Source organism: Caretta caretta, chromosome 1, assembly GCF_965140235.1.
Source record: "Caretta caretta isolate rCarCar2 chromosome 1, rCarCar1.hap1, whole genome shotgun sequence".
Lineage (NCBI taxonomy): Eukaryota > Metazoa > Chordata > Testudines > Cheloniidae > Caretta > Caretta caretta.
Genome location: NC_134206.1, coordinates 253939024 through 253964165, shown reverse-complemented (window position 1 = coordinate 253964165; position 25142 = coordinate 253939024). Strand labels below are relative to the sequence as shown.

At 42.3% G+C, this 25142-nt stretch overlaps 1 protein-coding gene across 4 annotated transcripts in view; it reads right to left on the bottom strand.

Annotated features, from left to right (window-relative positions):
- CHST11 (carbohydrate sulfotransferase 11) overlaps window positions 1-25142 on the bottom strand; it is a 245946-nt gene that overhangs the window by 120509 nt on the left and 100295 nt on the right. For 3 of the 4 annotated variants that reach the window (XM_048831884.2, XM_048831873.2, XM_075123272.1), the window contains one exon: window positions 17153-17238. In XM_048831884.2, the coding sequence (XP_048687841.2) occupies window positions 17153-17238 (86 nt within the window). Of the gene's footprint in view, window positions 1-17152; window positions 17241-25142 lie in introns of those variants that run through there. The other variant, XM_075123290.1, reaches the window with a different exon arrangement.

Here is a 25142-nt window from a genome sequence, read left to right as displayed (position 1 = left end):
CTGTCTTCATGACGCAAACTACTTTTCCTCCACCAAGATTATCCTCTGTGGCCACCGAAATCACAAGCCTCCATGCAAGATAAACATGAACAGGGCAGTCTCTTGGGCCCCAATTCAGGAGAGCACTTACGCATTTAAAGTTAAAGGCTGTTTTCCTGACTCAGGGCCTTAGCCATCAGTACTCTAATCTATAATCTCACAGCACCAGACATTTCCACAGTTTGCTGAACAGTATCCCAGGGTTGAACAGCAGTCTCTTAACCTCACAAATAACACTACATGCATTAATTAGCAAGTTTTAATAGAGCACGTATTACATTCACATTAATGAACAATTCATTTATGGTGATTAACATTACTGCACTTCATACCAAATGAATGAATATCGATTAGCCACTTAATTTTAAAATTGAGACAATTCTTCTCTCTTTTCAGAGGTATTTCTCCAGCTCAAAGCTGGATTGCTGGAGCACTACAAGAACAAAGCCAGCCTGTATACCCAGCCAGGTGATACGTGTTCTGTTGTTAAACAATGTCAGGCTCCATTTAACACACATTTTTGTGTATATATTAGAGCATTGTTTTTGACATTAGAACTAGACATTTTAACTAAAGGAGATGACAAAAATCAAAGGTAGATGAATACACTCAAAAACCTATTTATTTTAGGAACTTCATATCGCTTTACATCAACCTATGTTAGCACAAGCTGAGTAGAGGCTGCCAGGTTTCATTCAAGAATGTCCAACTTGTTGATATTTTCCAGTCTGGACACAAATGGTGCAAAACCTGTAGGTAGGTTGAGTGTATTCCCTTATATATCCAACTCTGTAGTGCTTGTCCAAGTCTTTAATAATCACAAGATTAATTTTGCCCGCCTCAGAATGTTACTTAGAATAACATTTATCTCAGCCTCTTCAGAGGCTGATTGGTTGGTGCTATGACGTTGTTATGTGTCCTAATATAGAAGAAGGCACCACTTGACATCTATTCATGATGCCAAGTCCCACATGTTTGGCCTTCATTCAGGCAAATAAGGTACTTAGAGACACACCCAGAGGGCAGTCAACTGTTGAGTTTTGGTACATATGCACTTTATACCCAGAACCATAATTAGACATGCATTTTAATAGTGCTTTCTAAGTTCAAAGCACCGTACAGACGTTAACTAATTAAATCTTCACTGCTCCCATGGGAGGCAGGTGAGTAAATAGTATTATCCTCATTTTACATACGGGGAAACAGACACAGGTGAAGTGACTTGATAAAGACCACAGAATGACTCAGAGGCAAAGCCAGCATTAGAATCTCATTCAGATCATCTAAATTGCCATTTGTGGAACCCAATCCCATGCAGTAATATCCCAGCTGAAATATTTTTAAAACCTGCTGACACAATTAAGGACAAATTGTTTTTTCTCTTCACCTCATTGTGTCATTTGTGTGTTTATTCAATTAATTTTCTCTATTAAGCCCTAAGACGAGGTTTACACTTACTTATTCACAGTAACATTTTTGGTAATATCAATAACTGATGACAGCCATAATTAATAATAAGATGCATAACCGCACTGTACTCTGCTAAAAATGCTTTTATTATTATTACCATCGTTGAGAGTCAATTAAATCATTAACATTTCAATACTAAAGGATTTAGATTACATTACATATGACTAAACCTGAGTGAACGCCCATTAGTTCTTAAGGATCAATGCAGCAGCCATTATTACATTATAAATACTAACTACACAAATGGAAAACTTCCTCAGCTGTGATCATTTTGGGCGCAAAACCCATTTGAATCAATTGGAATCTTTCCAAGGACTTCAATGGCCTTTGCATCAAGCTCCTGTTGCACAAGGCATGAAGGGCCTGACCAGCATCCACTAAACTCAGAGGAAAGACCCTACTGACTTTCATAGGACTTTGGATCAGACCCAATGACTTATACCTTTGCCAGAATATAATTTAGCCTTCGTGCCTCACAGTGAAAACCTTCTAGTAGTGTAGTGTATGAGGAACAGGGTACTATCCCTTTAAATAGTTTGTGAGCCATCCGATGACGCTCACTGTTCTATGCTGTTGAAGCTGCCAGGATGTACAGACCATTACAGATATTTTTGTGATGCCTCTGAGACATTATCCAAAGGAAAGTCATTAATCAGCTCTCAGATGTAATTTGTAACATGCTGCACATTTAGTGCTGGTGGTACTGATAGTAATACATTTATAATTTGTTCCTAAATGAGCAGTTTACTGACAGTCCCAGTGGCAGCAGATTCCTTTTAGTTTCACTTGGCCTCTCCAGTCACTCTCTATTCCACTGCATTCCTGATTTAGGATCCCATCCTCATTGGCAAAACTCAGAGGTTTTTTGGCCTCTTTACACAACAAAAATAATAGCAAGAAACCATGCAGGCACAGTTGGGTCCCAATAACTATGGTTTCTAAAGATACACAAACATGCCAGGCCTAGCTCCATACATACTGCTGCTACATACATTTCTGGTGATTTATACAACAGAGAACACAGTGAGCATCACAGCAGTGCTCACAAACTATTTAAAGGGATAATACAGTATTCCTATACACTATCAGTATCATGGAATGGAAAGTACTCTCACCATCCTCTTCAAATCCCAAGCAGTTGAGGCCTCTTTAGGTCTTAGAATCTGATGTCACAAGCATGCTATATCCACAAGTTTTCGTTTGTTTTTCTTTAATTTCCATTATGCTAACAGAAGGTAATTTTAAACATGCTTTTAAAATAGCAATGACTGACTGACGTACAGGGCACTTTCTGGGGAGGAGTGACTGACTGAGCTTAATGACCCTCAGTAGCAACTCAAGCTGTCTAGTCCTCTGAACCAGTCATCAATCTCTTGCAAATACCTTGCACAATAATCATTTTTGCTTGATTAGTCACATAAATATGGAGCTATACGTTGTGTCCTGAAGGACCTGACTGTACAAACTCATAGTCTAGAGCTATTATTCAACACAATTGTAATACATAGCTCCTGAACAGCCAACTACCCAAGACCTTAGTGAGTTTCTTTTGGGTTTCGTTAAGATCTGCATTTTTGCATTCAAATAGCTGGATGCATATATGGATTTTTATTGCCTTATTTTTTGTGTCGCATCAGCTTGTTAGCAAAAGATAGAATTTGAAGTTGCACATCAGTAGGCTAGTTCCTAATAACAAATGGCAGTATTTTGCCACTGGCTGTTTAGAGAGATTCAGTATCTTAACAGAAGATAGAGAGTATCTTATCACTTCTTCAGCCACAAATTTAATTACATTGATAATGTCAGAAGGAGTAGGAATTAATAATTAATTAAACCTGACTAAGGATTCAGGTCTTTTTAGCCTGCGTATTTTGTTTCAAGATCATTTATGCTTCAGTAAGAAGGTAATTATTTTCTTTAACATCAATATTTTTTGTCCTTACTGACACAAATAGCCCAAATTAAAGTGGCACTGCCAGTCCTGGACACTATGATTGTCAAAACAGGGCACAATCAGAGTGCCTGCAAAATTGTGAGTGTACCCAGCAAATATAAAAAGAAGAAAGATGGGTTTGTGGAGAAAGAAGAGGACTGAGAGTCAGGTGTCCTGGAGTTTATTCACAATTCTGCCACAAGCTTCCCCTGTTTGACTTCGGTTAAGACTCTCTCCATGTGAAATTCACCCATCCTAAGAAAAAGACAGTGTAGTTGAACTTTGCCTAAGTGACTAAGCCAAGTTCAGGGTAGAATTCACCCCCTGAACTCATGTGACAGAACAGTTCTGTAGCCTGAAGCCACTCTCCCACATAAACACATGAGTTTGAGCTACTGGATTCACACAAGCACAGAGCCAAAAGCCCATCCATAAATCTACCCAATGTCCCCCTCCAAGCTGGCTTATTAAGGCTGATTCAGAAGGGTAAGGCAGTGTGAAGGACCTTGTACAGGGGCCGCTTTGCCTCATTAACCTCATCCGCAAAATGAGGACGATAATAATGATCTACCACACAGTGGTGGTCTGATTCTCAATTCATTAACACGTCTAATCCCATTTGATTTCCTTAAATAGAACGCACTACACAAGCTCAACGTAGCTTCAGTAATACAGGAAAAAACTTACATTTGCCCATGCAGTAATTGCAGTCATTTTCCCTTTTCTGGTATTTACACATAAGGGTCTGATCCAAAGCCCATTGGAGTCCCATTGACTTCAGTGCGTTTTGGATCAGGCCCATAAATACCAAGTTCTATGTACAAACTCGTGTGCATGTTTGCAAACGTGGGGTCGTGTGGCCATAAGAGGGCTGCATACAGAACATGTGTTGTGTTGTGTTCTCTAACGTGCCTACATTTCCGCTCTCAAAACTGAGTGTTCAACAGCCACCTCCAAAATGTGGAGCAAAGTCACAAATTGTATGCAGGTCATTTTTCAAATTCCACTACATTTACGGAAAGGCAGGTATGATGGAATATACTCCTGTATTCACACCCTGCACACTGTAGTAATAATGTTTGTACAATAAACTCATAATTTGCTAGTCGATATTGTCCCGATAAAATATGTGTGGCAATATTGTACGTGAAGTTATAAGATTCCCTTGTATGATGTTATTAACACAAGTTCCAAACCCAACAGCCCTGCCCAGGCAGAAGTCAGGATTATCCTAAACAAAGGAAAAAAATGTGTGTTTGCCTTAATTTGCATTTAAGCAGTAAACAGAGTCATCAAGCAGGGAGAGAAAACAAAGGAAGTTCAAACAGGTGAAAAAAAACCAGCAGGGAATGTCCCTCTACACTGATTCTTTGTCTCCTGGTTCTCAGCTGGAAATGTTTTTCAAGAGGAGGACAAAACTATAAAAAAGAGGGACAAACACCTCAAGGCTCCCCTCTCACTCTCTCTCTGCCCACCTCATTCTCCACACCTGGGAAGACAAAAGGAAACAACCATTTGACTCTCGTGGGAGGGATCCTGACCTGAGAGTTTGGTCAGTGAAATGCTGGAGCATGGGGTGAGAATGTTTGCTTTGTAACTAAGATAGTTTCTTAAACAGATCCTAGTAAATGTTTTCATTTTTATTTTTCTTGTAACCATTTCTAACTTTTATGCCTCATAGCTTTTAAGTGAGTATAAAGTAATCTCTTTGTAATTAATAAACTTGCTTTACTGTTTTATCTAATCCAGTGTGTTTAAATTGAAGCGTCCAAGTAACTAATTAAGATAATAAAATGGCATATTATTCCCTTAAAGAAATAATAGACTTAATATATTTGTACAGTACAAGAGAGGGCTGGGCAGTACAGGACATACATTTCTAGGAAGGATCCACAACTGGGGGTGTGTTGGGGGTTACCCTGCAGCATAGCCAAGACTGGTGAGAGCCAGTGTGTAGCTGTCAGGCTGCAGTTACACACAGATACTCTGGGTGTAGCTCGCCTGCTGGAAGGCTGTTTGTGAGCAGCCCAGCTGGGAACTGCTACAGCAAGGCATTGTAAAGCACCACAAGGTTGCAGGGCAGGGGTGACACAGCCCTTCACTAGTCTGAATTATAATCCTGATATGTCACAGAGAGTCAAACTATAGTTAGATTCTTGGCATAATTTTTGCTAGATTCCCAGTAAAACCTACATCATTTTCCACAAGCCACAGGAAAGGAACAGGGGACAGAGGGTGGGGAGAAAGAAAGTATGGAGCACAGCTCTATTTACGCAGCAGATACAATAAAAACTGTGTGTCTGGTTTGTTCTTGCACTGGTGGATTTTAAAAACCCAAGACCATCACATTAGAGAAGGACAATCCCCTCCTTCCCCTACTTGATTTGACATTGTCAAAAGTCACTCCCTCATTGGCTGCTTGAGTATTTTGATGATGTTCCACCCTTATGCACAGCTGGCACCTCATTAGCACCAAAAAATAAATACAAAAAAAAAAAATCTACTCCTAGTCAGCTAAATGGTTGGAGAGAAAAAAGTTAGGGGTTGGGGACGATAAACAGAGGCAGCGTTCAAAGTTGAGGAAAAGAGAGGCAGGGGCCAGAAGGGAAAAGTGACCTTTTTAACCTGTCCCCTGCCACAAAGCTGCCTATTCAACAACAGTCTGTGGCCTTCTTGCCTCTTTTAACGCATCATCTACTGCAATCACTACAGCCTAGCCCTCAGCTGTGTAGGTCAGTATAGCTCCATTGAAATCAGTGGGACTACTCCCATGCTTAAGTTCTTTGTTGGGCACTAGCAGGGTATTTGTGTGTGTCTGATGTAACTTGGCCTTGCTCCTCATAATACACCAATAGCCTATTAGTGCAAACCCTGTTGTGGTTTATTAGGATGTTATTTACCCTTGAGAATGCCACCTGTAATACTCATATGCATTTACGCACAGACACACATCTATATGTACAAACCATTTATCTTTTACACACAGTGTGGTGACACGTGTCAAAGGCAGGTGCTTGATAAGGCCTCTCCATCCTGCATTTGGGTTCTCACATAGGTAGCAAGCCATTTGTAAAATGGAAATATACATGGGAAAGGTCTGATGCAAGCATCCAAAAATATGGAATAAAACGATCTTATTAGGGTGCCCACATTTGAAACATGGGATGGGGCAGGGTTTTTTGTTCCTTGGCTATAAATATGTGCATTACAGAGAATGTTTAAAAGTGTCTGTTAGAGTGTATGAAAGTGTGCATGGGGTGACTTTTTTAGGTCCAAAGCGATGAAAATAAAATTATGCTCTGCTTATATAAGTGACTCAGAACAGTAAATTCTTAGTTATGATTTTATAGAGGGATGTCACTGGCAACGCAATCCATCAAAGACAGCAAAGCAGCAATTGTAGAACGAACTAATATTGCGTCTCACCTTCACCACAGGGACCTTCATTCAATTTACATTAAGTAAGATGTTATACTTTGGAAATGTTCCACAGCTTTATCTTTCAATGTACCAGTCCAATGAAACATTTCTTTTCTCCCTCACCGGTGCTGATTATGAATATTTAATGTATCAAAATGAGCTGAAAGCTAACACTGTGCATCTGTTCTCTAGCATTCCATCCATCTACTGACATCAAGGCTTCAGTCCCAAAATATGACATTTAACCATATTGCTATGTAAATAGCCAACTGATGTTTCACAAGTAAAATATATGCATGGCAAAAGCCAAGCATGACTTGAATAGATGAAAAAGTCTTCTCCCAGATATAGAACTCAATTCTTGTTTTAGCAACTGATGTCAATTCCCCATGGCAGCCTGTGTATTTGTCTTTTATCATCTAATTGAATTAACACCCATTTCCTTTTACTTATCCCCAGATGCTTGTCCAAAATGATCTAAAGGTGGCATTCCGCATTTACAAGAAGGAGGAGATATATCTACAATAGGGTATCAATTTGCTAGTTAACTTCAGAGTCCTTGCCAATCTGCTGTGTGACTGTGCATTCCCTTAATGTAATTTTGGCTGCAGTAATACTGTATTTCTTTAAATGCATCCCAAAACTTGAACATAATGTTTTGATTTGCTGTGATGGACTTTAGTACTTTCCAGTCTGAATGTTGCTCAGAGGTGATTTAAAATTTGAAGGAAAGTAACACCCCTCTATGTGTATTTCTAGTGCCTGGAAAAACCCATGAGCGTCAGAGCATTGTAAATTGCCAACTCTTTGGTTTGGCTATTATAATCTGACTATGGGGAGGGGGTCTGGGAGCCTTTTCAGCATCAGAATTAAACTTTGCAACATTTTCTAGTGCAACAGTATGTCATGAACTGTGAAAAAGAAAGGCAAAGTAACTGCTGTAATGAACACCCATTAGTCTTTAGTGTTGTCATGTGTCAGATGGGAGATCCTGATTAGATTCTCTGGGTGAAAGGCTGGCCCTATTGAAGTTTTGCCACTGATTCAAGTGGGTGAGGATTTCACCCTCCATTCCTGTCTCCCTCTCACTATGATCTGAATAGAGAAGTTGGGAAATTAAGGTTGCAACTTGACAGTCCCCCAATTAAAACATGGTCCTTCCTTGGAGTATACATGAGACTATCTTGTTTTAACAATGCCACTAAACTCCACTACTACCCTATTCTGTCCAACACTGTACCATAATTTGGTGACACAGATAAAACATGATTAGATCCCATCCCAGTATGGGACAGAACTGTGTTTTAAGCATGTTGGGGACAACAGTACTCTAACCAGGTGCCCTCCTGGTTGCTATTGTAGTATAGATGAACCTTTCATTTCAGTCAGCATTTGCAGAGGAACCATGTTTGAAAATCTTGCTAAATCGGGTTCACACATAGTAGGGATGGGCTAAAACTAGGTTGAAACAGATTTTTCATCTCACTTTTCTAGTTCACTAGGAATCTAGATCTGAAACTCACAAAGAAAAATGGTTCTAACATGGTCCACGTTGACCCTGGAAACCTTGGTAGAACCTGTTTCAGTGGGAACAGCGTTTAAAATGACTGTCAGTTAAGTAACATGGAGTAACAGCTTCTGGCACCCCACTCTGGTTACTTCCCACCTCTTCGGTAGAACAGGCTGCTGGAAAGATGGGGATGGATAAATATGGAAAACAAGGTAATTGTTGTGTATTCCTCAAAGAAAATGATTCAGCAGTTTTAAAATGAAATCAATGAAAACAGACATCCTTCTGGATGCAGTCCACCCCAGACTGATACCACCTATTTCCATATGACAGTACTGCCAAATACACAGCAGCTTCTGCAGCCATGTAGTTTGTGGGGTCACTGACAACAACATTTTAGCTTGGTTGTGTCCGCAGTGTTTACAAAGGAGTGGTCATATATTTAGCGCTTCACGTTTACTGTAGAGATCTTGAGTCAGACACAGCTGGCTATATTACTGAGACAACTGATGTTTGAAAGAGCTAAGAAGTCTATCAATTAATCTGAAAGGTCAGCTCTCAGCCCCTGGGGTTGCACATTAGTTGTGACACATCTGTGAAAAAAAAAGGGAATTGGGGAATCAGACATTGTGGACAAAACTGCAATTTTAACCTTTAATGTTTTTAATCTTTAATACCAAAATTCAGTTAGATAACTGCAAATTGCAAGTCTCAGTAGATAGTTTTTGAATGTCTTTCTTCCCTTGTTTTCTTAATAGGGCCTATTAGGACACATTACAGACCATTAGGGATAGGTAGTTTGTAGCTAGACTCCCTGGAGCTAGAGAGGATTGTTTTTCCTTGTTGCATGAGACTTATGAATTGGCAGCATAGAGTTAAAGCATCTGTCTAGCAAAACTACAGAAGATTGAAGATGTATTGACAAATGCAATTCATTTCCCGGATACCATGGAGAACATTGCCAGAAACAAACCAGGAGAGGTTATAGTATGAACAGTTAAGAGATCTGAGCTGGGAGATGGGCTTGGGATGCAGCCATTTGGCTGGCGGTACTGGAGCACTTATTACAGAGCAGAGAGGAGGATGTGACAAACACCTGTCTTCATGTCAGCAATTGGCAGCTTTTGTGTTTAGGACATTTGCAATAGTCCCAAAGGTAAATCAACCCAAGAACGGCCATACTGGGTCAGACCAATGGTCCATCTAGCCCAGTAGCCTGTCTTCCGACAGTGGCCAATGCCAGTTGCTTTAGAGGGAATGAACAGAACAGGGCAATTATCAAGTGATCCATCCCCTATCATCCAGTACCAGCATCTGGCAGTCAGAGGTTTAGGGACACCTAGAGCACAGGGTTGCGTTGCTGACTATCTTGGCTAATAGCCATTGATGGACCTATCATCCATGAACTTATCTAGGTTTTTTTTGAACTCTGTTAATGTCTTGGCCTTCACAACATCCTCTGGCAAGGAGTTCCACAGGCTGACTGTGAATTGTGTGAAGTACTTCCTTTTGTTTGTTTTAAGCCTGCTGCCTATTAATTTCATTGGGTGATTCCTGGTTCTTGTGTTATGTGAAGGGTAAATAACACTTCCTTATTCACTTTCTCCACACCATTCATGATTTTATAGACCTGTATCAGATCCTCTCTTAGTCGTCTCTTTCCCAAGATGAACAGTTCCAGCCTTTTTAATCCCTCCTCACATGGAAACTATTCCACACCCATAATCATTTTTGTTGCCCTTCTCTGTATCTTTTCCAATTCTAATATATCTGTTTTGAGAAGGGACAACCAGAACTACACGCAATATTCAAGGTGTGGGCATACCATGGACTTATATAGTGGCATTATGATATTTACAGTCTTATTATCTATCACTTTCCTAAGGGTTCCTAACATTGTTAGCCTTTTTGACAGCCACTGTGCATTGAGCAGATGTTTTCAGAGAATTATCCACAATGACTCCAAGATCTCTTTCTTGATTGGTAACAGCTAATTTAGACCCTATCATTTTGTATGTATAGTTGTGATTGGACTGATAGAGGAGAAAGCCCAGGGATCGGGCTGCAGATAAAGAGATGTTACAGAGGGCACTGAAAGAGACGCCTGTTGGACTTGTAGCACTGGAAGGAGTTTGCTTTTTATTTCAATATACGGACTATGTGAGACTCAGCCGGAGGGCTGAGTCGCTGAAGACTCACTGCTAGGCAGAGAGAAAGCACTGGCACATGTGCTCTGCCAAGGGGAGGTGTGTGCAAGAGGTGTGTGCCATTACACACACTGCCCCAGTGATTTCCCTAACTTCTAAAATGAGCTCTTATTTGTAATCTGTAATTAATAATAAAGTACTTTCACGAATGTTATGCTTATGCTAAGGTTAACATAGTATTTCATTGCCAGCCAGCTGTATTCTACTACTTGCAAGCATGACAGTAAGTAATATATTTGCATAAGGAGTCATCCTTGGAGTAAATCAATTAATTATTCCTTCATTGGTGGACATCTGCTACATCAGCATAGGATAATTAGATGTACTGCTATCATTTACCTGATGGTCTGTAGCGATAGGATTAAGCGACCAGCGTTTGGCATAGTATGCTGTCTGTTTTTATGAGCTCCCCATTCCTGCCCCTTGTTGAATTTTTATATGTTCTCTATCAACAATAGCTATTATGAGCTGCTTTCACCAAGTTACTGTTATTTGCAAGAGCACATCTGCATGTAAAAACAGGAGTAAGAGGTTGTCCTGTGTCTTATGGGCACGCGTTGTGATTCTACTTACTAGCACTGTTGGTAAAAAGCAGGGCATATAAAAGCTTACACACAACAAATTCATGTGCACATTTACAACAATTTGTCTTTGAACCTATTGATGCGCAGCACCTAATTTCTTGGTTTTTAGCACACAGAGGAACGTCTGTAATCTTCTGCATTGCACAGTACCCATCTCTGGGCTTTTATAATAAGATTTGACACACAGTTACCCATGGGGTGGAATATGGCAGCCAGCATGTGCACAGCACGCCATAGCCAAGTGAGGAGAAGAAAAATTTTGGCTGAGGGCATGGACACAACTCCATCCTCTCACCAAAAGTACCAAGAGATCTTTCAAATATCAAAAGCACTTTGTGGGGCGGGGGGTTTCAGATTCCAAACCCTGCTTTTTAAGATCCCAAACTCATCACACACAGTAAACTACATAGGGTAACCAATGCATCTACCTCAGAAGTATGATGAGCTGAGTTGACATCGCTGGGATTTGAACCCGTAGTTCCAAGGCAACTTGGTATTACTAGAAATGAAGCTTCGATCACTAAGCTATCATCCATCCAGCAACAGGTATGAGTGCCCATGGAGTCACCTTATGGTGGGTGGGCCAGAGAAGAACAGAAAATTATCAACTCAGATGGAAGTGACTATGGCTGGTCTGGGTTGACATACACTGATCCTATGCAGAGAGCCAGGTCCAGGGGTGATGATGTAGCACCTCCAGAAAGGGAACACTTGAGGTCTGAGGTAAGCGAGGCTGCATAATCAGGGTATGGTCTCAAAGGCATCAGCTTGCTTTCTTTGGGCCATTGAGCAGGATGTGATAAAAAGAACAACAAAAAAGAAAAGAAATTGCTCATCTCTAACAGTAGTCCAACAAAATGTCAGGACACAAGGCAGTGTGGGGTCCACGTTGGGACCGCTGCATAGCTTCATCAGCTTTGGCTAATGGTTGGGCGCTCAGCTCAGACCTCACCAAAACATAACCTCCTAGCAGTCCAGCTCTTTAATGGATGGACTCATCTTTTGAAAACAACAAAAATCACTGAAGGTTTGACCCATGGTTAACTAGACACATGATTCTCAAATGAAAGTTGGGAGATTTAAGGTTAGAAATTGAAGCATGGAAATGTCCAGGACCTGATCCTGCAGCCTCTACGTAGACCAGTGCTTTACTCTGTAGGTGAGGAGTAAAGAATAAATGCCGATAGCGGGAGGAGATTATATGCAGGCCAAACTCCCTTAGAATTCAGTATGAATTTTTGCCTACACAAAAGTGCAAGATCATGGGCCCTATCTTGCATTTTCCCCTCAATTAACACTTTGTCCATTTTAGCTATTAATTGCTCACAATTTGGTACTGTTTTCAACTGGGCTGAACAGATCAGTGTCACCCACTGATGTGCTCAAGCCCAAATATGTTGTTGGCTCATTTTGAACTTTCAGTGACTTGAGCTCAATGGGCTGATCCGCAATTAACTGTTATTTTTAGAGCACTGGAGCTGGACAAAGTCATGTAATTACAAGACACTGTGGCATGTAGCATTTTTCTAAGAATATGCTTTGCAAATATTTGTTTACCCATGTTTTTAAAAGTCTTGGGGTTTGAAATACAAAGAACAAGCTACAAAGTGAGTTTATGCCACATTCATGCAAGGCTCTTAGTCCTTGTTCAGTTACGCCTATGTTTCCACCCCCACCCAGACACATTCATAGTGCAGCAACTTACTCCTGGGGGTATTCTGCACCAAAAAATTAAATTCTGCACACAATATTTTAAAATCCTGCATATTTTATTTGTCAAAGTAACACCTAATCATGCCAGTTGCAATTATTTTGGTAATTTGTTTCAAAATACCAGTTAGCAACTATATCTGTAATACAGACACACACAAAAAATTCCCCCAGGAGTAGAGAGTTAAACCCCAATGACAACTCAGTTCCTGTTTCTCTGCCCTTTTGCCCCCCACCACCAGAGCCCAGCTGGTGGGCCAGACACACACACCCTACATCTCAGAGCCCAGCCATGGGGCCCCACAGACAGACACTTGCACTCACTACCTCCCAGAGCCCTACTGTGAGCCCCGCAGCCCAGATACTTGCATCCCCTTATCACCCAGAGCCCAGGGATCCTGAGGGAGAAATAGCCTCATGCTGGGTTCCAGGCTTGTGTGGAATTTCTTGCACACCACCTCCTTCCTTCAGGACGTGCCAGGAACTGCAGCTACCTGGAACCTCCAGCTCCATTTCCCTCCCCCCGAACAATGTCTTCTATTTATGAGCTGCGCTCTGCTGGGTCCAGCAGCCTCTAGTGGTGACCAGCAGCACAGCAGCCCATTTTGGGGGGGGGGGGAAGAGGAAATTCTGCGCAGAACAATAATTTCTGCACAAATTCGGCATTGCGCAGTGGTGCAGAATTCCCCCAGGAGTATGCAATATCACTAGTCATCTGACGCTGGACCCTCTCCCTCTTCCCTTTGGAGCCATGTGACAGAATGAGTCTTTTCTGTTTTGTCAATTCATCAAAAGTTTGACTATACTGCCTTAATGTGGTACTCGTGAATGTGAAAGTCCTTCACTGAAAGCCCCCCAAAAATGAAGTCCTCTGTCCACAGAATACGTACAGCACAGGGAGGGCAAACTTCCCACATATAGCCCTCCTATTATACTTCAAACCTGACACCGAGGGACCATGTGTCGGGGCAAGAAGCCTGTTCCTATCTGTGGGATTGCGCAGTGGGACCAGTACAAGGCTGTGCACCCACTTAAGTAAGGCAAGGACTTTGAGCTGGCCCCTCTACTGAGCGGTGAATTTCATTCTATCTATATCCATTCAATCTTTTACTTCTCTTATGAAGCTATTAACAAAGGATGTCAATTACAGCCCACTACGGTGGCGATCTTTTGTGATGAGGGCACCTATCCACTGAGCACTGGACTGAAACCTCTAAACTCAGTTTGCGTAGGCCACTGGACATCCATTAGACAACAACAAAGTTTGGTCCCCTCTGGAGTTGAACCAGCAAGATAAAGATAAACTATTTTTACAATCATTTATTGAACTGAAAGATTCAACAGAAAACACAGCATCTGCTAGCAACTCCATAAAAGAAGAAAAGAGCAGACCAAATACACTGGTATATGTTTGAATAGCAGATACTACAGGCCAGACCCTCACCTGGTGTAAATCAATGCATCTCCATCGGGCTTTTTAAATACAATCTCTGTGCCAAACATATAACAAGAAAACTTTCTTGAGAATGGCATGATTGTATTAGCTACGGGAATATCACTCTCATGGATTATGATGCTATCTAAACCCAATAGTAAAGTTATCGCTCTTATTACCAGAGGGCTCAATCCTGCTTGCTTCTGTTTCCATTGACGACAGCATTCACACCAACTCTGAGAGCAGTACCAGGTACAATATTAGCTAACAGAGGCTGGAAAATTCTGAAAGCTGCACTTTAGCATTCTGTAGGTGAAGGCAGCAAACTAGCCAGTGGGTTTCTCTGATTATTAGAACATGCAGTTGTAATAAAAACATTAGTTGGACAAACTAAATATTTAAAGTTGCATACACTGAAAGAATTACAACCGTATCTAGCCAAAGCCAGACTGCTGCAGGGGCTCTTTCAGTGGTTTAGTCTGGTGTTTGAATTGAGTAGATTCCCTGGAGCTACAAGTACCTATAGCCCTTCATCTTACAAAGGTAGCTAAACTGAATACCAAACAGATTACTGTGGTTTTGTGTGCATGTGTGTGTCATTTTCTGGCTGAGCCCTTAACACCTGCAATCCTTTATGATATACCTGGACAGTATTAAACATCCAATGGTATTTTTCATAAGAGAACAAGGTTTGTTCTGCTGTCCTTGGCCAAAACTTTCTATTCCCCCAATTATCATGACTTCTGAGTTGTATGTCAAGTATCAGAGGGGTAGCTGTAAAAGTGGCAAAGAGTCCTGTGGCACCTTATAGACTAACAGAAGTATTGGAGCATAAGCTTTTGTGGGTGAATACCCACTTGTGAGTCACTGATCAGCAGAGGACTGGAGAGAAAGGATAAGAGTACGCTCATACTCCCCTGACAACGGTTGGGGGACCTCCTGGGGGATTCTGACCCACAGCTTGAGAACCGCTGCTCCAAACCATGATCTGCCTTCCTATCCTGCTACCTTCTAGGCAGTAGAGAGTATGTTTTTCCTTCTTATGGATACGAATGTAACTGTGACTTAAGGGGAGGGGGGGAGAGAGGGGTGCGTGTGTCAAAGAAATAAAATAAAATATTTCAGTGGAGACCCCCAAATCAGCTTGTTGTTAATATCTCCCCCTTCACCCACTGTCTCTTGCTGTTATCATTTCCCTGAAATATATACATCTGCATGCTAACAGTAAAGTGTCTACTGGAATACTCTTGAACCACGTGCCGCACATAAAATCCAGTCCAAAAAGCAGTGGAATATTCTGCCTTTTTTACATGCTAAGAACAGAAGAGGCCAAAGTACTGATGGAAATTTTTTGCCTGTGAAAAACGTCATCGGCTTAGTTCAACACTGGCTGCAAGAAATGCTGAACTCATTCAAACGTTCACTTTTCGGGCTCCCTCCACAAGAGAGATTGGGAAGGAATTCTAATGCTTGACAGAATTCTTGATCAAGACGTAGAAAGGAAGAGGGGGAGCTGCCAGCTGGGTTCACTGCTTGCAAAAGGTTAGAAAACCTGTAGTTCACCAAATTTGCAAGGCATCAGATTAACACCCTATGAGGTATTCCTCTGTTCTTTTCTTACGGGATGACCTCTGGCAATGGGACCATTAAATGGCAAGAAGATTTCAATTGCTGCACAGCAGACCCCAGACACAATAGACAAAACTTTCTTCTCCCCACTGGCCCTTTTGTAAAAGCTTTTCAAGAGTTTATTATTTTCCCTTTGCAGCATCTTTGTTCTTATGGAGAATGCACTTTCCATTTAGCAACATTGATTGTACATCACTTGTATCAAGCATTATTACAAAAATTGGTAAATTCGTGTTCTCCACCACATGTAGAATTGAGATTTAATTAGGAAACTAATGTACGCTAATAAATACAAGATTATTGGATGCCTGCACTTTACTCCTTTGCATAATAGATATTGTATCTTTAGATTGTTGAGAATACTTTATAAATGTGTTAAAATCACTTGGCACTTATTTCATGTACTGTATACCGATTCTTTTTGTAATCAACAAGTATTTGAAACATTTACTGCCTTGTTAAATCTAATGAGTTAACCTCACTTTCCTTAATAGCTAGCTCTCTTTTACAAAATGTATTAACTGGGGTATAAATATAAAATAGGCAGCTATTAAACCTTAATAAATACTGTATGCTTAAAAGTCAGCTGCCATTTTCTCGCAGTGGCTGCACTTCCTCTCAGTTGCCAACAGGAAGTGCTGTGCTTGAATAAGCCAATTCAGCACGCACATGGGGACTAAGTGAGAAGCAGCAGAAATTGGAGACCTGAAATTGAGATGCTTTTTCGCTCTGGGTGTCACAGTGAGAAGAACTCCGGATATCCTTACTCACATTGAGTAGTCCCTTCCCTCACAAGTAGACTCAATGATTTCAGTGGGACTAATCATGGCATGACGTAGCATTCAGTGTAAAGATATCATGATCTGCTGCTCTGTAAAATATTCAGCTTGTTTGGACTGCATACCTGCAACCAGCTGTGACTGAAAAGCCATCTGGGCTAGCTGGAAGTCCATCCACATTAGAACTCTAAAACAAAAGTGTCTTACAGCAGTGCCATTGTAACCCACTGTCACCTGATCTACAGAGGACAAAACCCTGCTATAGCTTCCAGCTAGGAGACATAGTCCTTTAGCTCAAGCTGTGCAGGTCCCAGGGTCCACCCCTTCCCCTCCCTGCAAGATGAACACGATTATGCTGTGGGGAAGAAAAACCCAAAACTCTGCAAGTAAATACAGGCTGTGTTTGTTGGATGGGCTGCGAAGTGGATACACTCACCTGGATGGGACTGTACAGTTCCTGGAGCGGGCTTCTTGACCCCTTCCGACAACAGATGTCCATTCCAAATGGATTCCTACGTATTACTACAAGGTAAAATGGAAATTAATACAGGTTAGCAAAGGCTGAATTAAAACAAACAGACAAGAAAACAGAATACATATATGGAGGAGAGGGATTTCCAGAAATACCAGGGAATTCCAGAAATGATTCTGTGTTTCTTAAAACATCCATTTCGCCTGCCCTAGCAAAGATCTAAGAGCAGAGTGCAGCTGGAATATTCTGGGCTTGGATCCACGAAAACGGGGTTCATCCCTTTCCCTCCCCATCAAATAAAAGCGTCTGCCAACATTTCTCTGGGTGCCTAAAGTTAGGTTCTTAAACCCATATTTAGGCCCCTAAACTATTAGTCAAATAGAAGAAATAGTGTATGCCTTCACTATTCTACTTTCATTTATATTTATAATACAGGAGCAGAGGGGAAGAGAATGTTTCAATGTATCCAAGTGATCAGACTTTGATTAACCAGTGTTTGAGACACAGATTCTTTGTTCCAAAACCTTCATTCGCACTGGACAGAAAAAAAGTGCAGTGTGCTGTTCTTTAATTTATTACTTCATTTTTCATTTCCATTAATTATGGTTAACAGTAAAACACATACAAGTCGCCCTGCCTGGTTCACTTAACAGGCGGATCTTAACACAGCAACGCCTTATAGGAAGCAGCAACAGTCATAAAGCTTACAAAAATTATTCACACATCATACAAGATTTGATTCCCAGATGCATACAAACAACCACAAAAAACTTTGCTCCCAAGCAACTGCTAAATGCCAGTGGGGCTTCAGCCACTGAAACCATTAAATCTTTATTTTGCGAGTCCCAATATTATTTAATTGATTTATTTTTCCAATAAAGTCTTTAAACCGAGGCTGAGGAATTAGCACAGCAACGTGGCATCTTAAACACAGGGCTTAACTGCCTGTTTGTCAGTTTCAGTAACAGGACATGCTCATGCTGAGTGGGATTATATACACACCTGTTTATGCGCACCTTGGACATACCTGTTTGGGATTGGTCTTTCACATCTGAATCAACAATTCGCTTCGTAAAATATTTCCTTTACCAAAAACAGAACACACACTTTTTGTAGACATGTCCCTCCCAACTTTGGTAGGCTACTATGGGACTAAAATAAGCAATGTGCCTCCAATTTGGTGTCCCTTTCAATTTTATTGTTGAAAAATATTAACATCAGAAATAAAGAATGACAAAACTGAGCTTATAGAAAGAGTCCTTGGCACTAGAAGAAGAAATTCCCACTGGATTTTAAATTTTAATTTTGTGTGTCCCTGTGACCATATAAGCCTCCTAATGCCAGAGGCTCACTGGTATCATGTAATGAGTTTCATAGAATATCAGGGTTGGAAGGGACCTCAGGAGGTCATCTAGTCCAACCCCCTCCTCAAAGCAGGACCGATCCCCAATTAAATCATCCCAGCCAGGGCTTTGTCAAGCCTGACCTTAAAAACTTCTAAGGAAGGAGATTCCACCACCTCCCTAGGTAATGCATTCCAGTGTTTCACCACCCTCTGAGTGAAAAAGTTTTTCCTAATATCCAACCTAAATCTCCCCCATTGCAACTTGAGACCATTACTCCTTGTTCTGTCATCTGCTACCACTGAGAACAGTCTAGAGCCATCCTCTTTGGAACCCCCTTTCAGGTAGTTGAAAGCAGCTATCAAACCCCCCTCATTCTTCTCTTCTGCAGACTAAACATCCCCAGTTCCCTCAGCCTCTCCTCATAACTCATGTGTTCCAGTCCCCTAATAATTTTTGTTCCCCTCTGCTGGACTCTTTCCAATTTTTCCACATCTTTCTTGTAGTGTGGGGCCCAAAACTGGACACAGTACTCCAGATGAGGCCTCACCAGTGTCGAATAGAGGGGAACGATCATGTCCTTCGATCTGCTGGCAATGCCCCTACTTATACATCCCAAAATGCCATTGGCCTTCTTGGCAACAAGGGCACACTGTTGATTCATATCCAGCTTCTCGCCCACTGTCACCCCTAGGTCCTTTTCTGCAGAACTGCTGCCGAGCCATTTGGTCCCTAGTCTGTAGCGGTGCATGGGATTCTTCCGTCCTAAGTGCAGGACTCTGCGCTTGTTCTTGTTGAACCTCATCAGATTTCTTTTGGCCCAATCCTCCAATTTGTCTAGCTCCCTCTGTATCTTATCCCTACCCTCCAGCGTATCTACCTCTCCTCCCAGTTTCGTGTCATCTGCAAACTTGCTGAGGGTGCAATCCACACCATCCTCCAGATCATTTATGAAGATATTGAACAAAACCGGCCACAGGACCGACCCTTGGGGCACTTCACTTGATACTGGCTGCCAACTAGACATGGACCATTGATCACTACCCGTTGAGCCCAACAATCTAGCCAGCTTTCTTTCCACCTTATAGTCCATTCACCCAGCCCATACTTCTTTAACTTGCTGGCAAGAATATTGTGGGAGACCGTGTCAAACGCTTTGCTAAAGTCAAAGAACAACACGTCCACTGCTTTCCCTTCATCCACAGAGTCAGTTATCTCATCATAGAAGGAAATTAGATTAGTCAAGCATGACTTGCCCTTGGTGAATCCATGCTGACTGTTCCTGATCACTTTCCTCTCCTCTAAGTGCTTCAGAATTGATTCCTTGAGGACCTGCTCCATGATTTTTCCAGGGACTGAGGTGAGGCTGACTGGCCTGTAGTTCCCAGGATCCTCCTCCTTCCCTTTTTTAAAAGATGGGCACTACATTAGCCTTTTTCCAGTCGTCCGGGACTTCCCCCGATCGCCATGAGTTTTCAAAGATAATGGCCAATGGCTCTGCAATCACATCCGCCAACTCCTTTAGCACTCTCAGATGCAACGCATCCGGCCCCATGGACTTGTGCACGTCCAGCTTTTCTAAATAGTCCCGAACCACTTCTTTCTCCACAGAGGGCTGGTCACCTCCTCCCCATGCTGTGCTGTGCTGCCCAGTGCAGCAGTCTGGGAGCTGACCTTGTTCGTGAAGACAGAGGCAAAAAAAGCATTGAGTACATTAGCTTTTTCCACATCCTCTGTCACTAGGTTGCCTCCCTCATTCAGTAAGGGGCCCACACTTTCCTTGACTTTCTTCTTGTTGCTAACATACCTGAAGAAACCCTTCTTGTTACTCTTAACATCTCTTGCTAGCTGCAACTCCAGGTGTGATTTGACCTTCCTGATTTCACTCCTACATGCCTGAGCAATATTTTTATACTCATCCCTGGTCATTTGTCCAATCTTCCACTTCTTGTAAGCTTCTTTTTTGTGTTTAAGATCAGCAAGCATTTCACTGTTAAGCCAAGCTGGTCGCCTGCCATATTTACTATTCTTTCTACATATCGGGATCGTTTGTCCCTGTAACCTCAATAAGGATTCTTTAAAATACAGCCAACTCTCCTGGACTCCTTTCCCCCTCATGTTATTCTCCCAGGGGATCTTGCCCATCAGTTCCCTGAGGGAGTCAAAGTCTGCTTTTCTGAAGTCCAGGGTACGTATTCTGCTGCTTTCCTTTCTTCCTTGTGTCAGGATCCTGAACTCGACCATCTCATGGTCACTGCCTCCCAGGTTCCCATCTACTTTTGCTTCCCCTACTAATTCTTCCCGGTTTGTGAGCAGCAGGTCAAGAAAAGCTCTGCCCCTAGTTGGTTCCTCCAGCACTTGCACCAGGAAATTGTCCCCTACATTTTCCAAAAACTTCCTGGATTGTCTGTGCACCGCTGTATTGCTCTCCCAGCAGATATCAGGGTGATTGAAGTCTCCCATGAGAACCAGGGCGTGCGATCTAGTAACTTCTGCGAGTTGCTGGAAGAAAGCCTAGTCCACCTCATCCATCTGGTCCGATGGTCTATAGTAGACTTCCACCATGACATCACCCTTGTTGCTCACACTTCTAAACTTAATCCAGAGACTCTCAGGTTTTTCTGCAGTTTCATACTTGAGCTCTGAGCAGTCATACTGCTCTCTTACATACAGTGCAACTCCCCCACCTTTTCTGCCCTGCCTGTCCTTCCTGAACAGCTTATATCCATCCATGACAGTACTCCAGTCATGTGAGTTACCCCACCAAGTCTCTGTTATTCCAATCACATCATAATTCCTTGACTTTGCCAGGACTTCCAGTTCTCCCTGCTTGTTTCCCAGGCTTCGTGCATTTGTGTATAGGCACTTGAGATAACCCGCTGATCGCCCCTCTTTCTCAGTATGAGGCAGGAGCCCTCCCCTCTCACACGCTCCTGCTCGTGCTTCCTCCCGGTATCCCACTTACCTCAGGGCTTTGGTCTCCTTCCCCCAGTGAACCTAGTTTAAAGCCCTCCTCACTAGGTTAGCCAGCCTGCTTGCGAAGATGCTCTTCCCTCTCTTCGTTAGGTGGAGCCCGTCTCTGCCTAGTACTCCTCCTTCTTGGAGCACCATCCCATGGTCAAAGAATCCAAAGCCTTTTTTCCGACACCACCTGCGTAGCCATTCGTTGACTTCCACGATTCGATGGTCTCTATCCAGGCCTTTTCCTTCCATGGGGAGGATGGACGAGAACACCACTTGCGCCTCAAACTCCTTTATCCTTCTTCCCGGAGCCATGTAGTCTGCAGTGATCCGCTCAAGGTAATTCTTGGCAGTATCATTGGTGCCCACATGGAGAAGCAGGAAGGGGTAGCGATCCCAGGGCTTGATGAGTCTCGGCAGTCTCTCCATCACATCGCGAATCTTAGCTCCTGGCAAGCAGCAGACTTCTCGGTTTTCCACTGGCCTGACCAGTTCAATATACCCCAATTCATTGATGTTAACATCTGTATCTAATATATAATTGGAAAACTAATAACTCACTGATTATTAACATCATTGTGTGATGTGTGTATGGGGTGTTCATTACGAGTTCTGGATATATGCTGTAATTATGACTAAAGTGTATTTAAACCAGGCATGTCAGGGGGAGTTGGCAATCAGGTCTGCCCTAGATAAAGGAATGTGTTTTGCTTCTCTGACTCAGGCAGAGACAAAGAAAGGTCTATTTACATATCAGGTCAACAAAGCTATCAAGCTAACAAGCATGGGAAGAGACAGTTTGGTGTCTACACTGCAGCAGGGAAGAAAAACTTTATCTAAGCTATAAAGACAGGGGATCTGAACTTCAAGTGATGAGCAACTGAATCAAATGATTGTATACAATATTCCTGTGTTATAAAAGTATAACGAATGTGATATTTTGTATCATTGTGAACTGTATGTATTAACACCGCATAAGGACAGATTTCAGAGTAGCAGCCGTGTTAGTCTGTATCTGCAAAGAGAAAAGGAGCACTTGTGGCACCTTAGAGACTAACAAATTTATCTGAGCATAAGCTTTCGTGAGCTACAGCTCACTTTAATGGATTGTGGTGGGGGCAGCTTCACCACACAGGGAGAAGAAGGGGTTAAAAGCAGCACCAGGGAGGCTGCGCAGAACCCATGAATCAGGAAAGGGCTTATTGAGCCCACCAATAGAAGGAAGGTTTTCTGGAGCAACCAATCAGGGCCAGCGAGGGCCATATATAAAGGGCTGAGAGGTGCTAGGGCTATGGAGGAAGTGGCCCAGGGAAAATAGGCAGCAGGTTGGAGGAGGGCAGTAGGTGGCTGCCAGCTATAGGGTCCCTGGGTCGGGACCCAGAGTAATGGGCGGGCCTGGGTCCCCCCTCCCCTTGTACCCCACTTGCCAATGAAGAGAGTGGCCAGTATCCAGACTGCAGTTTGCCCCTGAGGTGAGGGGCTGGACCTTGGACTGCAGCTGGCTGCTGAGGCAAGTGGTGGGACTAAGGACTGCTGGTCCCCTGGAAGCGGGGAGATACCGGCGTGGAGGCACAGCCAGAGGACTGTGCCCAGAAGAGGACACTGCAGTCTGGGAAGTGATGCAGGTCCAAAGAGTGTAGACAGCAGTGACGGCAGGCATGACACCACTAGCTGAAGGTGCACTGGAATGGCCGAGAGCTAATTCCCAGGACAGCCAGAGGGAGGCGCTGGGTGGTGAGTTGAACCCTGTTACATGGATACTCATTAATATTATGCTTTACAGTCTTGTCTCCAAAGAAAGGGAAAAACAGGTCTCTCCCACACAGGAGAGAAAGCAGCTGTCTGTCTGCCTCCAGTGAAATTAAGCAAGGTATGACCAAAAACAATAGAAGCCCTATTTACATTGAAATCAGCAAGAGGGTGGGAAGACCACAGAACAGCAGGAGGTCTTCCGGCCTCTTGAAACAAGGCCTGTACCTTGCTAGATTAAGTTTTAGACTTTTTAGATGGTTTCTCTCACCAATCATTCTTCTTCCCAATCACGTCTGACTTTCCCATAGTCCGGACCTTCCACTGGAGTACAAGGTGCTGACCCAGATGAAAGATCTTTGCCTAAGCAGCTCCTCACCTATATGCAGTTCCTAGAGACATCAGAGCCCACCCCCTCCACCCCGCCTTGGTTGAAGGACCCATCTTTCTGAGCTTGCAGGAGCTTTGGTTCCTTGCGTCTGTCTAGTGATGGATACCAACATGTATGTCTGTCTAATTATATCTGAAAGTCCAATGGCTTTGATTGGGATTGCACCCCTGAAGTGTGACAGTACCCCCTCAGTTTAGGTCTTTGTCCCACATTTGGACAGTGGCAAGTTGGGAGTTGCTCTTATAGCTACAAATATATTTAAAATGTTTCTTTTTCACAAGAGGTGTATTTGTACCAAAAGCACAACAAGAAATTGGAAATATAAACATGGTTTACCCCAAGTTTAGCTATTATCTCCCAAAGCAATCACCCCATCTATTAAAGGACAAGTCCATCCCTGCTGTAGTTGGCACAACATGATCAAATACACATATCTACTACTGTGTATAACATCATAATTTCCTTGATGCAACATTTCTTATGATGTGTGTCAATCTCTTCAGACCTATTCTCATTTACACTGTGGCCTCTTTACACAGCTCTGGAAGTGCAAAGGGGACTTAAATTGGGTTTAAATTTCTGTTACACCCTTTACAGTCGCAATAGTATAAAGAGGCCTTCGTGTAAATGAAAATAAGGCCCTTAATCTTTATCAGGTGTTTTGTTGATTTACTAGATATCTTTCTATAAACTGCACTAGTTACAGCTGGAAGCTCGGATTAACAAGCAAAAGCCGATTCAGTAGAAACTGATATCTCACAGTGCTCTAATAAAACACCAGATGAAGACAAAAAAACTTGCCAACTGCCATAAAAAATACTAACCAAAGACAAACATTTTACACTGTAGAGTACGTAGCACATGGCTTACTCATGATTTTTATCCCAATGGTCTATTGCACTAACATTGTCCTCCCTTTCATCCTCCTATTAATGAGCCACAAGATAATTTAACAATAAATCCTCAAAACAAATTTCCACTTGCCCCTTCTACACAAAAAGCAGCATTACTTTGTCCAGCATATTACATTAAAGAAAGCACTGTTGAATATCAAGCACCAGGCAAGCTAATGCATTTGTTCATAAGGTTGTAATTTTATCAGTATAACCCCAAATCTGCAAAGCATGTGCTAATTTTAAGCATATATTTAAATCCATCTCTATTCAGCAAAGCCCTTATGCACATGCTGAAATCTCACTGAACTTAATGAGACTTAAGCATGTGCTTTGCTGTTTAGGGGCCTCTAATTACAGATGGTTCCCAACTAAACCTCAGAACCAAAGCTTTGTGGAAATTCAACTCTTCATACACATTTTATAAGCTGGTTCACAAGAACAAGAACTGAAGAATGACCACATTGGGTCAGATCAATGGTCTATCTAGCCCAGTATCCTGTCTTCTGACAGTGGCTGGTGCCAGATGCTTTACAGCAAAGGTCTCCAAACTTTATGAGATGAGGGCCATATTAGATTTTTGAAGGGGCTTCGTGGGCTGAAGCGACTGTGAAAGA